Consider the following 15,136-nt stretch of genomic DNA (forward strand, 5'->3'; position numbering starts at 1 on the left):
AGGAATGGTCACTTAAAGTGTTGAAAAGTCATACATTTTGATGTTGGTTTGAGAAATGTTTTGCTATTTCAAATTTACTAAAGGTTTTTTAGAAGTTTTTAGAATCCACATTTGATTTACACCACCTCTGGCATATGTTGTTATACAATACGTTTGTTAGGCCGTTCTTGACACACGGATTCTGACTACGAATTACTCCGTTTACCTGATCAAGATATTGGACGCACGGTAGGTGTGACTGGTCGACAGGGGAGGCTTGCTCATAGCCACCTGATCCCACCTGGTATTTGTCTAACTCTATTTTGTATTCTATGTAGGAGTTATGGGGCTGTTCACTGTTCATTATCTTCACCTTTTCATGCAGTTGACAATGTCTAAAAAATCGTTGTATACAAGCATTTCCTAATATATTTACCTAATGGTTGTAGACACGCTATTGATAATATCTCCACATGAAATTAATTGATAATATCCATCAAAGATTTATAGACGCGCTGTATGAAATATCTACATTTGATTATGTTTCCACCTAAAGCCTGTGGATACACCGTTGATGATATTTCAACCAGGAGCCTGTTGATAAGCCGTTGATGACATTTGTACCTAGAGCTGTAGGAATACCCTGGATATTGTTTTATACTTAAAGGTTGTAGACGGGTTCCATTAGGAAGTAAATGTAGATGAGAATGAAGTAATGCGTCTTAAGATGATTTGTGGGGTACAGCCAGACAAATGACCCAGCGTATGAGAGAAACCCTGCGAAGATGAAGAAAGAGAACAGTGATCAATCCCATAACCAGTTAGGGAAGGGAGATAAATAATGTAGCAAGCCAGGTAACGAATATATGTTACCTTTCTCCAAATAGCAAGGTATACCAGTAAATATGTGACGAATTTTCTCAGGTTTGAAGGAGTAACCTATCTGTGTCTTTTATTCGACAAGCGACGTAGCAAAAGGGAAAAGCGAATTATTCACTCAGCTTTGTAAGTTGCCCACCATTGGGAGTAAACTCTGTTTGGCAAATGAAACAAAAGAGCAGAGAAGCAAATGATTAAACGAATTCAAGTAAATGTATTTCAGTAGTGTGTCTGGTCACAGCGACAGGGTGTCCGCTAGCAGTGATACAGTTGTGCGTCTGGTCACAGGGACAGGGTGTCCGCTAGCAGTGATACAGTTGTGTATCTGGTCTCAGGGACAGAGTGTCCGCTAGCATTGATACAGTAGTGTGTCTGGTCACAGGGACAGGGTGTCCGCTAGCATTGATACAGTAGTGTGTCTGGTCACAGCGACAGGGTGTACGCTAGCAGTGGTACAGTAGTGTGTCTGGTCACAGGGACAGGGTGTATGTTAGCAGTGATACATGTGTTCAATGAAAAGGAGATGATAACAGTTATCAATTTCTTAATGTCTATAATTAATACCAATACTCAGAGCAGGGCAAACATGGACCCCTGGAAATGTCAGAGGTGCCTTGGAGGGGTAAGCATCCCCCCTCTTGACCTGCTTTTCATTTTGTATTCTTTGCAAGTTGATGAGATTGATCACTATTCGTTTTCTTCGTTTTGTTTGTTTGTTCGCCTGTTTCCCAATGATGTAAGAGTATGCATGTAACTTGCATGTTGATTTTAACTGACACGTAATCCATCAACTCTTCTCAATCAGAGACTGCAGGAATTAATCATTTAATTGACCCGAAATAATCAGTCTGTTACATCGATTTTCTTTGCAAATAAATAAGACACTTTCTAAATTAAAGTTTCATTGATAAATAGTGGCAATAATAACACAAAACATAACAAATACAAGTAATCAATTGGTCCCGCACACATATCAAATAAATAATACTGATTGACTACAACCTCTGCGACAAGTAATATGATGCAATTCAAGCAGGTGCTCCATTTACTGAAAAACCAGTACAAAACATGTTCAAACAAAACAACTTGTCTCACACACAGTATGAGGAATTCACGTTATAGAAGATGTCCTGGGACAGCCCTTCATTCATTACTTAGGGGATCGCCAGGCTAGCATCTGTTCTGACCTTTCCCGTTTGAGCTCTGTCTTACAGAGTTTCTTACAATGGAACTGCCTGACTCGACACTTCTTTCCACATTTCATGTAATTATCTTTGTACAAGATAAACACCGTGTTTGTGCGGCAACTGCGCATGCATCTTATTGAGTCAATTAGACAGCTAGTCTGGCATCGATAAAAGCTAAACTTCTGACGGTGGAAGTTAATGATGCGGTTCACCTTCTTGGTTATTTTAGAGACGGTGCTGACGGCTGAGGGTTTGGGTTGCGTTGGTGGTTTCTCCGGAGGCGTCACCGCTGGAGGCTCATCAATGCTAGCAATGGGGGTTGGCTCTGGAGCTTGTGTCGTGGGAACTGGAGCTTGTGTCGTGGGAACGACTGCACCAGAAGCGGAAGTCGAGACGGTAGCGTTTTGGTTTGACAAAAAGTCTGCAATGGGGGAATAGCCTCCACTCAATGGTGAGGAGACCACGGGCTTGGATATAACTAGGGACACAGAGGATGCTGAATTTGATAGAGACGCAGCTGCTGGTGTGGTCGAAACGAATGAAGAAGAAGAAGCTGCATTAGAAGGAACATTAGACACATCTGTTACAACGCTGGCAGAAGACTTTGCGTTGGCTTTTGAAAGAGCCCCATAAGAAAAGGTCGGAGATTTTGCCACAGCCTTTGGACTGAACGGAAGTCCACTTGAAAATACCTCAGATGCAGACGAAATTGTGTTTGTCGCCGACTGTGCCGTGGAGACTGAGGAACCTGTATTAGAGGAAACCTCTGAGGCTGAAATCAAAACGTTGGATGCAGCAGAATTTGTTTTCTCTGGTGATGACGCAGATTCAGTCGCCAGAACAACGGAGGAAGTCTCCACGGGTCCGTTGTTTAATGAAGATGTGTCTGCAGAAAGAATTTCCGGTTTTAAGGTGGAAGATGGAAGAGATGAGGCTGTCCGTGGTGTGGTCTTTTCTGACGGCTGTGGTGTTTCCTCGGTCTTTTGAATCACTTCCGGATCCGTTTCTTCGCTGCTGTCGTCAGCGGATATCGGAATAGTGCAGGAGAGAAAGAGAACAGCACAGACGACTAGAAACTTCATTGCCTCCTGGAGAAAAATGGAAAAGACAATCTTAAACATAAAGACGATGGACCCCAGTCGATTTGTGACACGGAAATTCTTAGACCATTTGACCATCGTTTGTATTTTGTATCTAATTCTTTGTCTCCTCAAACGCTATGGTGGATGACCAAAAAAACTTAACGAATAAGTTCTCTAGTGACACATAGATCTGCAGAGAAATTTTAGTGTTTTACTAATACTGTAGACGTACAAATTAAATCTGTATATGCTCTGTATGAATGGTTAAAGTCTTCTAAAAGAATCTTTAAAATGATATATAATCATGTCACTTCGGGTTTTTTAAAATTTAAATCATTATGATACTTTGTCTAAAATACAAAAAAGTGTAAACAAAAAAAAAAAACAAAAAAAAAAAACAAACAAACAAAAAAAAACTGTTGAAACATTCCATAGATATCAAAATCTTGTCTTCAGTTTTTTTCGCGGTGTTACTAATAAATATTCTAATAACATCTTTCAAGGATGGAAAAGCGTTCACTTTGCACTCTAAAACTGACTTAAAACTTTTTTTAAAAAATAGATAAATAAAAGAACACAGAATACAAAAATTAAATAATTAATAAATTCTGAAACATATCAGCTGCTGTTGATTACTATAGATATACATGTGAAATAAAACTGAATTTGTCCCATCGTTGTGTCGATTCATCTACGATTTGATACAAAAAACTTACTTTCTATATACATGTGTTGTAGCATATGACTATGGCAGTTGCTAAGAGAACAGACTTACCATTTTATAAGATGCAACAGACTATCCACTTCGTCTTAACAATCCAGACATTTGCCTGCTTGTTCAAGAGATCAGCTGTTTTAATACCGTCATCAAAATTCTCTTATTCACCCCGCAGTGTCTTCCATCACGAGGTGCCCGGTGTTAATTCGCTTGTTAATTACATCACCGGGGCCCTGAGGTGCACATTGTGTGGAATTTAATGATCTGACATTAATCTTACCGAAATTAATAATTTATTTCGATTTTCAATATCAGGAAATTCACTTAGCGTTTTTTCTGTGCACTTTAAATTATTTGAGAAATGATGACCGAATGCATTTATGAATAAATATACATATTTGATTTGTGATTAGGCTGTCATAAAGCCGTCCGCGTCCCTGGCACTGGCGGAGGAATTAAAGACATTCTTGTAATGTGAAGGCGCTTCGATCACTAATTAAATATCTACTGAATTCTTTTTTTATTATTATTTGGCATTTAATTGTGATTTTTTTTTGGTATTTGATTTTGACAGAAATATACCTTGTAATAAATGTTTAAGATTTTGATGTACAGTTCTTCAGTACAAACAACTATATAAAAAAGGAGATCACTATTAATAAAAGCTACTGTGAAATACTATAAACAATAACAAATGAAATGAACACTTAGGTATCGTTCATGTGCTATAATATATTTCCATTTCCATTGCTTTTACCTTCGATATCTATATCAATTAATGATAGCTATTCCCTCATGAATGTGAACAATGTGCGTATGAATCTTGATAAATATAGTACGACTATTTTAACGGCTGGGAATACTCCGACAAAAATGTATAGCAGGGCCCCTACTGGGCAGTCTGCACTATAAATCTACAACATCATCATCAACAAAAATGTATAGCAGGGCCCCTACTGGGCAGTCTGCACTATAAATCTACAACATCGTCATCAACAAAAATGTACAGCAGGGCCCCTACTGGGCAGTCTGCACTATAAATCTACAACATCGTCATCAACAAAAATGTATAGCAGGGCCCCTACTGGGCAGTCTGCACTATAAATCTACACCATCATCATCAACAAAAATGTATAGCAGGGTCCCTACTGGGCAGTCTGCACTATAAATCTACACCATCATCATCAACAAAAATGTATAGCAGGGCCCCTACTGGGCAGTCTGCACTATAAATCTACACCATCGTCATCAACAAAAATGAACGTAAAATGCAGAATTAAAAACAATAGATTTCATTTTTGAAAATACATGAGGATATAAACTGCGACGCTTCCGGCCGGAGTACGTCATGGAGCGCGTGCAGTTTACTCCTCATGAAGCACGTGCAGTATACTCTCCATGGAGCCCGTGCAGCATACTCCTCATGAAGCGCGTGCAGTATACTCCTCATGAAGCGCGTGCAGCATACTCCCCATGAAGCGCGTGTAGTATACTCTTTATGAAGCGCGTGCAGTATACTCTTCATGAAGCACGTGTAGTATACTCTTCATGAAGCGCGTGCAGTATACTCTTCATGAAGCGCGTGCAGCATACTCTTTATGAAGTCTGCTGGCGTAAAGCATCGGAGTTCGTGCCCTTAGATATTTTCAAAAATGCTATTTATTTAAATACATGTTGTGGATACCATATGTTTTTTATACACGTGGTGGTTGTTAGGATTTAATGTAATATCAAACAATGCAAGTCTAAAAAGAATTGTTATGATTTAATGTATCAAACAATGCAAATTAAGAAGAGAGAAAGTAAAGCTGCATAGGCGTGGCTTGGGTTCGAATATTACCGAGGCAGGGGGTCTGAAGCTATCGACATTTTAACAACGTAAAAGGTGGGGTTTTTTCTACCGAGGCAGCTGCCTCGGTTGCCTCAATGGAAGCTACGCCACTGAGCTGAGGTACAGTAGTTACACAATCATATAGACTACTCCATACAAGGTTATTTTCGTTCCGTGTTATTTTCGCCTAAAGAGAGATATGAGAGAAAACAGTTTCGCCCACTTTCAAATTCGCCCAGTGACAACGAGGGCGAAATGGACGATAAAGAAACAGGGACGAATATTTCCCTGTATATAAAATAGTTTGTTTCCTGTGACTTATGGAAAAGGTTGTTCGCAATTAAATAATGCATTTTGAACACTTTTTTTCTATATGAAATTTCATCAGACTTGACGTGGTGTCTTTGTTTCAATGCATTCTCTTTACTAGGTTTATTTTTTGTAGTTCAGTTTTCCTCTATAGTGGCGAAAAACAGGCGTTTATCTGGGTTTTATATTAAATACTGTAAGTTGAACAATATTTTAGGAATATTATTATTTTTAGAAGAAAAATTATTGTTAATCTACCTGTATGTTTTTATTATATTTTAATTTTTGCATTTAATCTATAAATTAATAGAAATATTGTATGTGGAGTGATACACATGATCTTATCGATTTCATGAAATATACATAAAAAGAAAGCCGTGAGGTTTAACATAATACAGGAGGTCGCTTGTGATCTGTCTACATACATGTAGAATAATCATTTTAAAAATATTTCTAACAGGGTGAAAAAATCTAGTATTTGCATCATGATACACGTGTACATGTGTGTAAACATACAAAACTAAATTTTGAAGGATACCAAATAAATCTAAAAAAAAAAAATAAAAAAAATTGTTTGCTCTTTGTAAAATTTCGGTTTTGTTTTCAATAAGGCACATGTAAATAGGTCTGAATATTTACGACAACCACAAATCATCAGCACTTCCCGTTGTTTGACGACCACACGTTTTTGTTAATTGATGTCTCCGGCTGTCATGTGGTGCAAGTTACAAGGAGGCTTAATTATTAGAAAGATAATGAATTTACTTATTAATCAAATACTTATTAATGAAGGTTAATATAAGTTGTCTTTCAATTATCAAGGTCAAAGCACGACGATCAAGAAAGAGCATGTTGTCTTTAACAAATTGATAAATTTATAACGTTTGGTGCGGAGTAAGATTAAGCATTCATTTCAATTTCCTTTGTAACTTTTAAGAAGATACTTTAATTCAACATCAAAATAGTTGTAATCTAAAGTAAATTAATATCATAAATTCAAAACAATATAATTTATGAGAGAGGTAGAGAGAGAGAGAGAGAGAGAGAGAGAGAGAGTGTGTGTGTGTGTGTGTGTGTGTGTGTGTGTGTGTGTGTGTGTGTGGTTAGATGAAATATATTATATAACATAAATATATTTAAGCTAAAGGGATAGACACATCATTAACAGACGGGTCACTTTTTAGTCGCATTCAATATCTAACTTCGTCATTGCAGACATTTAGAATCCCTGTAAAGACAAATCATTCAAATGTCATCGTATGATTTATCACGAAGATCAATGAGTTGCATACGGATATTAGTCACGTGATGCAGTGACCGGTCGTCGGTACAGCTATATTTATTCCACTCAAGCGTGTCCTCCATTGATATGTTTAGTTGGAAGAAAGACGCTATGTATGAAAGACTTTCTTATTTACGATTGATCAGTTTGATTGACATGTAAAGGATTTGATTGGATATGAAATTGTAGTAAACGTTTTCGGCTCCATGTCAATTTCAGTAAGTACTTTTAATTAGTGCTTTTACTACAGAGAACATACAGATTTACAGAAAAGAGACAGTCATTTCTTCTGCATATAAAAATATTTCAAAAGCTTAAAAAGTATTTTGTGCGCATTGCTAGGATGAGACCACGTGTTTCCGTTTATGATGGATTCTCGTTAAGATCCGATGAGATCTGATATTTTACATACAGAAACTTTAGAACATTTTACGTTATTTTGACAAGCAAGTGGGTGTCGCTGTCCTCTTTCTGTTGTCAATGTTAGTTCAGGGTCACCATGTTTTCAAACGAGAGGACTGTGAAATTGAGTACATCAAACTTTACATGTAATTGACTGACCAGTGGTTTCATTTTCTAAATTATCAACAAATCAAAAACTATGGTTTAATATATTTCTATGTTTAACCAAACCAACATTGCTAATCAGCGGCTTGTCAATGAAGTACATAAAATGACCGTATTTCCTGTGATAAATTTCGGATTTTGTACATTTAATAACCTGTATTTGATAATGTGGATTTTTTCCATAAAATAACAGTGGCATGATAAACTACATAGTGATTGACTGATTGGTTGTATGTTGTTTACACTCGAAAGTGTTTCACCCTTATGGAGTCATCAATGCCCCCGGTGAAGGGCTGCAAAATTTAGGCCTTGCTCGGCGCTTGCGGCCTTTGATCAGGAAGAGATCTTTATCGTGCCACGCCTGCTGTGACACGGGGCCTCGATCTCATCCGAAGGACACCCCCCCCCCCCATTTAATCGCCTCTTACAACAAGCAAGGGTACTGAGGACCTATTCTAACCTGCATCCCCACGGGAAAAGTATATAGCGAAGCAGGGCAAATAGGGGTACCTGATTATACATGTATAAGAGAGAGGAAATTATTTATTCATTTTTTCCTTTTAAAAAGACTAAAGTAAAGTTAAACTGGTAGTTCCTGTAGTCGTTTCCTTTTGCCTCTTAAGACGTGTCGCCATAACTTTAAAACGAATCTTGTTTTGCTGTGACTTTGTTATGTTGGAGACAAGTCATTAATTTTACCATTATTTTCTTTTTCATTTGAGAGAATAAAATCATGATATTAAACTACGTGCTACTATTTCCATTAGAAATATGATCTCGTATAATTCAAAATTTTCGGACACATTTTCAGCATCACAAGTTTCTAATTGTTGGGCCGTTCTTTACCTACTGATTTTGACTACGAATTACTCCATTGACCTGACCAAGATAAAGGTTTCACAGCGGATGTGACCGGTTAACAGTGGATGCTTACTCCTCCCAGCTGTAGACAGCTGATTCTGGTATAACCAGGTGTTTGCCCTCCTCTGAATTTTGTATGTTTTATAGGATTAATGAGATTGGTCATTATTCCTTATCGTCAAGATTTGCTTTGTTACAAATATTAACATGAAAGAATGATGAACCTTAATCACTCAATAATCGGATGTCTCTGCACTTATTGTGCATATCTTCTTATTCATCTAAATCATAACAAAAATGAAATGAATAGAAAATTGCATTTAGTTATGAAATCAATGAAATACTACAATTTCGAGTTTTTGAACGAGTGAGATTTATTTTAATAAAATATCACTCACACCTTTAAGTCTAAAAATAGTGCATTTATATACACAGATGCACTGAAGACTAGAGAAAATGACATTGAAAGGAACTATTAAATATACAAAATGTTTCAGGGTTTGAGGCAGGTTTCATATATGCGGAAGGGGGGAGGGGAAAAGATAGGTGGATTTTGCATTTTGAGCCCCCACCCCACCCCCCACCCCCACCCCCGAAAGAAAACTGAAATTGACGGTAGACCCCCCCCTTTTTTAAATCCTGGATCCGCCTCTACAAATATATACGTACGTATCATGGACAATCCATGAAAGTTCGAACACTTATTTCGAACAGGGTGTTGACGCTACGGGTTATTATTCACGTATGAATGATGACTTGCATATGTTTTATTATTAGCCTAATGCTGATTAAAATCACATCATTTTTTAGCCAATCGTTGCGCGTATTAAACACTAGAATAACCAGTAAACAAGATGGCAGCGGATAAATTTGAAGAAGTGGTATCATACTCTATCTAATGATATGCAAATCAAAATTGATAAATTTCTGAAACACCCTGTATTAACGCAACATGATTTACAATACTCTTAATTAAACTACACAATTTTCTAAAATGCTGTCTAATATCCTGCATGGTTGATAATTGACGCATTACAACATGCTTTGTCATGATCATACCAAAAAAAAAATCAGAACCTAATTTTAAAAAGATCCCCTTTGATATCGATCACACATTTAGATTCACAAAGTGACATTTAACATTTCGTCTTGTTGACCTTTAGAAATAGAATTCAATTTCATATCTAATCCAAAATATCGAGTAGGAAATTAGCATTTGACTCCGCCGTCCCGTTTTAATGCGAGAGGCTATAAAAGAACTTTCTGATATATTTATTACGGACTAAAACACGGTGGACGAAGTACACACCTCTTCCAAACGGCATTGTGATTATAGCAGGTGCCCTCATGTATGAATGACCAGTAATAACTGCTACATTATTGTACCACACTGTATTAAGTAAATGTTCAAGCAAGCCTCCATCTTTGCTCCTTACGAAAATATTAACAGCTGTGAAGGAAAAACTTCAAACGTTCTGTGCCACAACATATGCCAAAAGTATTGCAAATTAAATGTGGATCCTAAAAACATTTAAAGAACTTTTAGTAAGTTTAAAATTGCAACACTTTTCTCAAACCAACAACATCAAAACTCCTCAGCATTTTAAACGACCATTTCTCCCGATAATTAGCTAGACGTTTTGACATCATACACAGTTGCTTCTTCAACAAAAATGGGATAGGGAAATATTTATATCTATTGATCAGTCATCCAAACAATTACTTTGTTAAACACCACACTGATTCCATTTGAAGTACTCTGAAGTTTAAATAAAAAATATGCTGAAATTCCTCATTGACAATATCTTCGTGGTCTTTGGTGATCAGGTCTTCCAATGGTATGTTGGAATCCCCATGGGAAAGAACTGTGCTACTTTGTTAGCTGATCTGTTTTTATATTCTTATGAAGCAGAATTTATTCAAAATCTTCTACATGAGAAAATAAGATCTTGTTGTGGCCTTCAACGTGATATTAAGATACGTCGACGATCTTTTATCTATTAACGATAATCATTTCCATTCATATGTCGATCTCTGTGAACTCGAAATAAAAAACACCACAGAGTCCTCCACATCTGTTTTTACTTACATATATTATTGAAAATGGATATCAGCGGCAAACTAACTACTCAACTTTATGATAAACGGGATGATTTCAGATTCTCCATCGTCGACTTCCCATATTTATGTAACAATATTTCATTATCACCTGCATATTGTGTTTATATCTCTCAACTGATTCGTTACGCAAGAGCCTTTTTATGCGTATAATTAGTTTTTAAATCAAGATAGACTACTGACAAACAGGTTGATGTTACAGGGATTTCAACAGTCTCGTTTAAAGTCAGATTTTGCAAATTCAATGGCCTTTGTAATGATCTAGTTTGCCAATACAGCATATCATTGGGTCAAATGCTGTTTGAAGTGTTTCATACCGATTGTTAGGCCGTTCTTGGCACACTGATTTTGACTACGAATAACTCCGTTTACCTGACCAAGACATAGGGCTTATGGCGGGTGTGGCCGGTCTACCGGGGATGTTTACTCCTCCTAAGCACCTGACCCTACCTCTGGTGTGTCCAGGGGTCCGTGTTGGCTTTATATATATATGATATTAATTATATCAGATACTTAAAGGGAGAGGCAACCCACATGATAAATGATAGGATTAATTATTTGATAATTTTTTTCCATACTATTCTGTTGATATACGGCCTAGAAAGCGTCAGTACTAATTTGAAAATGTTAAAAATTGAAATTCCCGCCATCTATACAGGCTGCCATGATGTGGAACTCTTTTGTATTAAAGACCACAAAAATCAATGATTTTGACGTCACACCGTCTGTTCCGGTTTTGATGAGAAATATGTGTATGTGGTAGATTTTTCGAATGAATAGGTTGATGCCTTCCTGTCGAGCAGTTAATCTGACTAATGCGAAGGGGAGATGTGAATAAAAATGTTTGTTGTTGTTTTTTCTCGAAAATCTTGATCCAACCAAGTCATCTGAAAAGAAAAAACTAGGCCTATGTAAACTGTGGATCCATCATTTGCGTAATGGCAAGTTGAGGTTCGAGACATAATCTGCCTGGTCTGCAACTCGACTGCACGTCTTCCTTTTCTTACCGGTAATTTCTTCTTGCAAAAGAACGGACTCAAATCTATAGGGCTCCAAACTTAACTGTTCGTGACCTGTCATGTTTACAGTGCTGCTGATGACATAAACCGGAACAGACGGTGTGACGTCATAAATCACACTTCAATGGCCACTCTCTTAGCGGCGGGTAATTTGAAATATATGATCGATAAATATTGATTTAATCGTTAAGCAAGGGTTTTTGTACTTAAAGACTATCATTTACGATATCGGTAAGTAATACTTTATTCATAAAAGCAACAATGTGGTTAGGGTCGCCTTTCCCTATAAAGTTATTTGTATGTTCTAGATATACTGGTTTGGAAACACCCAATCAAATTGAATAACTCTTCTTTTTGATACGACTGTTTTGTTATGCGACGATGCTTCATTGTTATTTCGGATTTCAAACATTTCGGTTGAGCATCACTGAAGAGACATTATTTGTCGAAATGCGCATCTGGTGCATCAAAATTGGTACCGTATAAGTTTTACATTATGACCCCTGCGTCGAGGCCTCTGCTGGTGGACTGTTAGTCCCCGAGGGTCTCTACAGCCCAGTAGCTAAGTACTTCGTTACTAGCTTGAAAATACGGATGTATATTTAATTGCTGTTATAAAATTTAGAAATTCATTACAAAATTAAGTATTATCTCCCTCATGCATAGCTCTTATCCTTAGACGAATTTGACTCCACTTTTTTGGCACGCTGTTTTTGGCTATAATAGCTCTAAAAATTCATTGTTATTTCGGATTTCAAACATTTCGGTTGAGCATCACTGAAGAGACATTATTTGTCGAAATGAGCATCTGGTGCATCAAAATTGGTACTGTATAAGTTTTACATTAACAACATTAAAATCTACATATATCCTCTATTCATTCAAACGTTTATCAAACGGTCAGCAGACACTACAAGGTCCTAGACCGAACGCCAAGGTCACCAAGCTTTACCGCCAAGGTCACCAAGCTTTACCGTGTTGTTCACCATTACTTCCTGTCGCTATAACATCACATACTTAACCTTGTCCAAGGGAAGCCAAATCAATAGCGCGGGGACATGACATCAGGTTCTCGCTCCATTATTCCAGGACTCTGAGTCAGTCATCGACAAGACAACGGAATGAATTACCATCGTGGGTTGTCACACACACACCCACTCCCCCACACCCCACCCCCGCCCGACCTTCTGAGCGGTTCCAAGGACGGCATCAGAACTGTGAACCGGACCTAAGTCCGCCAGTTGTAAATATAGACAGTGTCAGAAAGATTTTATAAATAGCGAATAGATGGATGAAAGTCGTTCTCCAAATCCCAAGGGCATATGTAAATAGCCGTTCGCGACATATATATTTTCGAAATTTTGGTGAGAAAGTTGATAATTCAGTACGTTTTCTTTCCGCAGATCTCGAACAAATTTCATTCCATTTCAAGTATAAAATGATACAAAATGTCATAAAATATGGCAATAAAAGAATCGAGACCCGTCACATAATATCGACACTATGCAATCCAACAAAAATTGCATATTCATGTAAGTGACAGGAAGTACAGATGATGTTAACTACCCAGGGATGAGGAAGTACAGATGATGTTAACTACCCAGGGATGAGGACGTACAGATGATGTTAACCACCTAGGGATGTAAATCCTTGTACAAGCTTGTATCCAAAGAGGCCCTTATGTTACAGTATACAGAACGTAATTAAAGATTCACATACTGGAATGTAGGCAGGGTACTAAGGATATTGCATAACAACAACAATAACATGATTTATATCTCATAAAGTTAAGTATATACAAGAATGCTGACCAGTGCACATCATAAACATGACACTTGTGGAACTCGACTTGGATTAGAAGCTAAAATATTTATTTGCAAATATTTGCATAGGGTTTTTTTTTTTTTTTTTTTTTTTTTGGTATTTTGATACTTGAAAGTTTTACGGCCATCTCTTTGATCCCTAATGATCTCTTTGATCCCTCTGTGACGTCATAAGATTTCGCAAAGTCAATGATTTAATAAGATTTATGCATGACAGGAATATAAATTTTTATTGGAGTCTTTTTCAATAGTTATTGTAAAAAATCTTGTTAACCATAAACTATTTAAAAAGTCTAAGTTATATATGAATAATCAATTATATGTTTCAAAATATTGAATCCAGGGGCAATACCTCTGTTGGTATTAAATTATCTATTAAAGCCATTATGCGATAGGTTTCTTTATTTATCACAGACATTTTGAAATTGTTACCTTAAACAGCATTATAGAAGAAATTAGAAAACTCCTCACCTTTTTCTGTTATGTATATAAAAATGTCTATTTGTAGCACCTCTAGTAATGCTATCAGGCGCGGATCCAGAATTTTTTTCATGGGGGGGGGGGGGGATTGTTGGAGCCTTTTCACAAAAAAAAATATTTATGATATAATAACAGTCAACTCATTTTTCTTATAAATCGTTATATTGTAATTTTTTTTCTTTGCAAATTCCAGGGGGGGGAGGGGTGTCCGGACCCCCCCCCCCCTCTCTCTCTCTCTAGATCCGCACATGTGCTATTATTTGGTACAAAATGATCTCAAAGGTCACCCTGATGTGTTTCCATGATAAATATTTTTAAAAAAAACATGGTTTCGTCTAAAGTTTGTATAAGTCTGTATTCATTATTTAATCATATTCAGAAAATCTAAAATGTCGTTATTAAAAAACGATATTTCACAAAGTTGCCATGTGGATTTCTTTCTTCAGTGAAAAAGATTAAGCGTTTTAACATTACGATTCATGCAGGTCACCTGATGGTAAGAGACTCAATTTTCTTAGTCGGAAGGGATTCCACAGGACTATTTACATGTAGGAGAGCTAAATATACCACTACATGCATGTAGATTTTCAACCACTCATTATCATCAAAATCTTGCCTGCTACGTTTTTCACATCCCTTATTCATCTATTCATTGCCATGTTATTGTTGATGTAGTGTTATACAACACAAACACATGTTATTGTTGATGTAGTGTTATACAGAACAGACACATGTTATTGTTGATGTAGTGTTATACAGAACAGACACATGTTATTGTTGATGTAGTGTTATACAGCACAAACACATGTTATTGTTGATTTAGTGTTATACAGCACAAACACACGTTATTGTTGATGCAGTGTTATACAGAACAAACACGTGTTATTGTTGATGTAGTGTTATACAACACAAACACATGTTATTGTTGATGTAGTGTTATACAACACAAACACATGTTATTGTTGATGTAGTGTTATACAGTACAAACACATGTTATTGTT

General features: G+C 36.8%; 1 protein-coding gene across 1 annotated transcript; it reads right to left on the reverse strand.

The window, feature by feature from the left end:
• Positions 1-1,810: 1,810 nt before the first annotated feature.
• Positions 1,811-3,563, reverse strand: LOC125674511 (mucin-5AC-like). The gene has a single exon (XM_048911658.2). It carries the CDS (start codon positions 3,221-3,223, stop codon positions 2,009-2,011), a length of 1,215 nt encoding a protein of 404 aa, XP_048767615.2. The 5' UTR covers positions 3,224-3,563; the 3' UTR covers positions 1,811-2,008.
• Between the last annotated feature and the right edge of the window lie 11,573 nt (positions 3,564-15,136).

This window comes from Ostrea edulis, chromosome 3 (assembly GCF_947568905.1).
Source record: "Ostrea edulis chromosome 3, xbOstEdul1.1, whole genome shotgun sequence".
In the NCBI taxonomy this organism is placed as follows: Eukaryota; Metazoa; Mollusca; class Bivalvia; order Ostreida; family Ostreidae; genus Ostrea; species Ostrea edulis.

What these genes read in the sequence shown, in the direction of transcription:
- LOC125674511 (XM_048911658.2), bottom strand. Translation starts at nt 3,223, where the DNA reads ATGGTCAAATGGTCTAAGAATTTCCGTGTCACAAATCGACTGGGGTCC.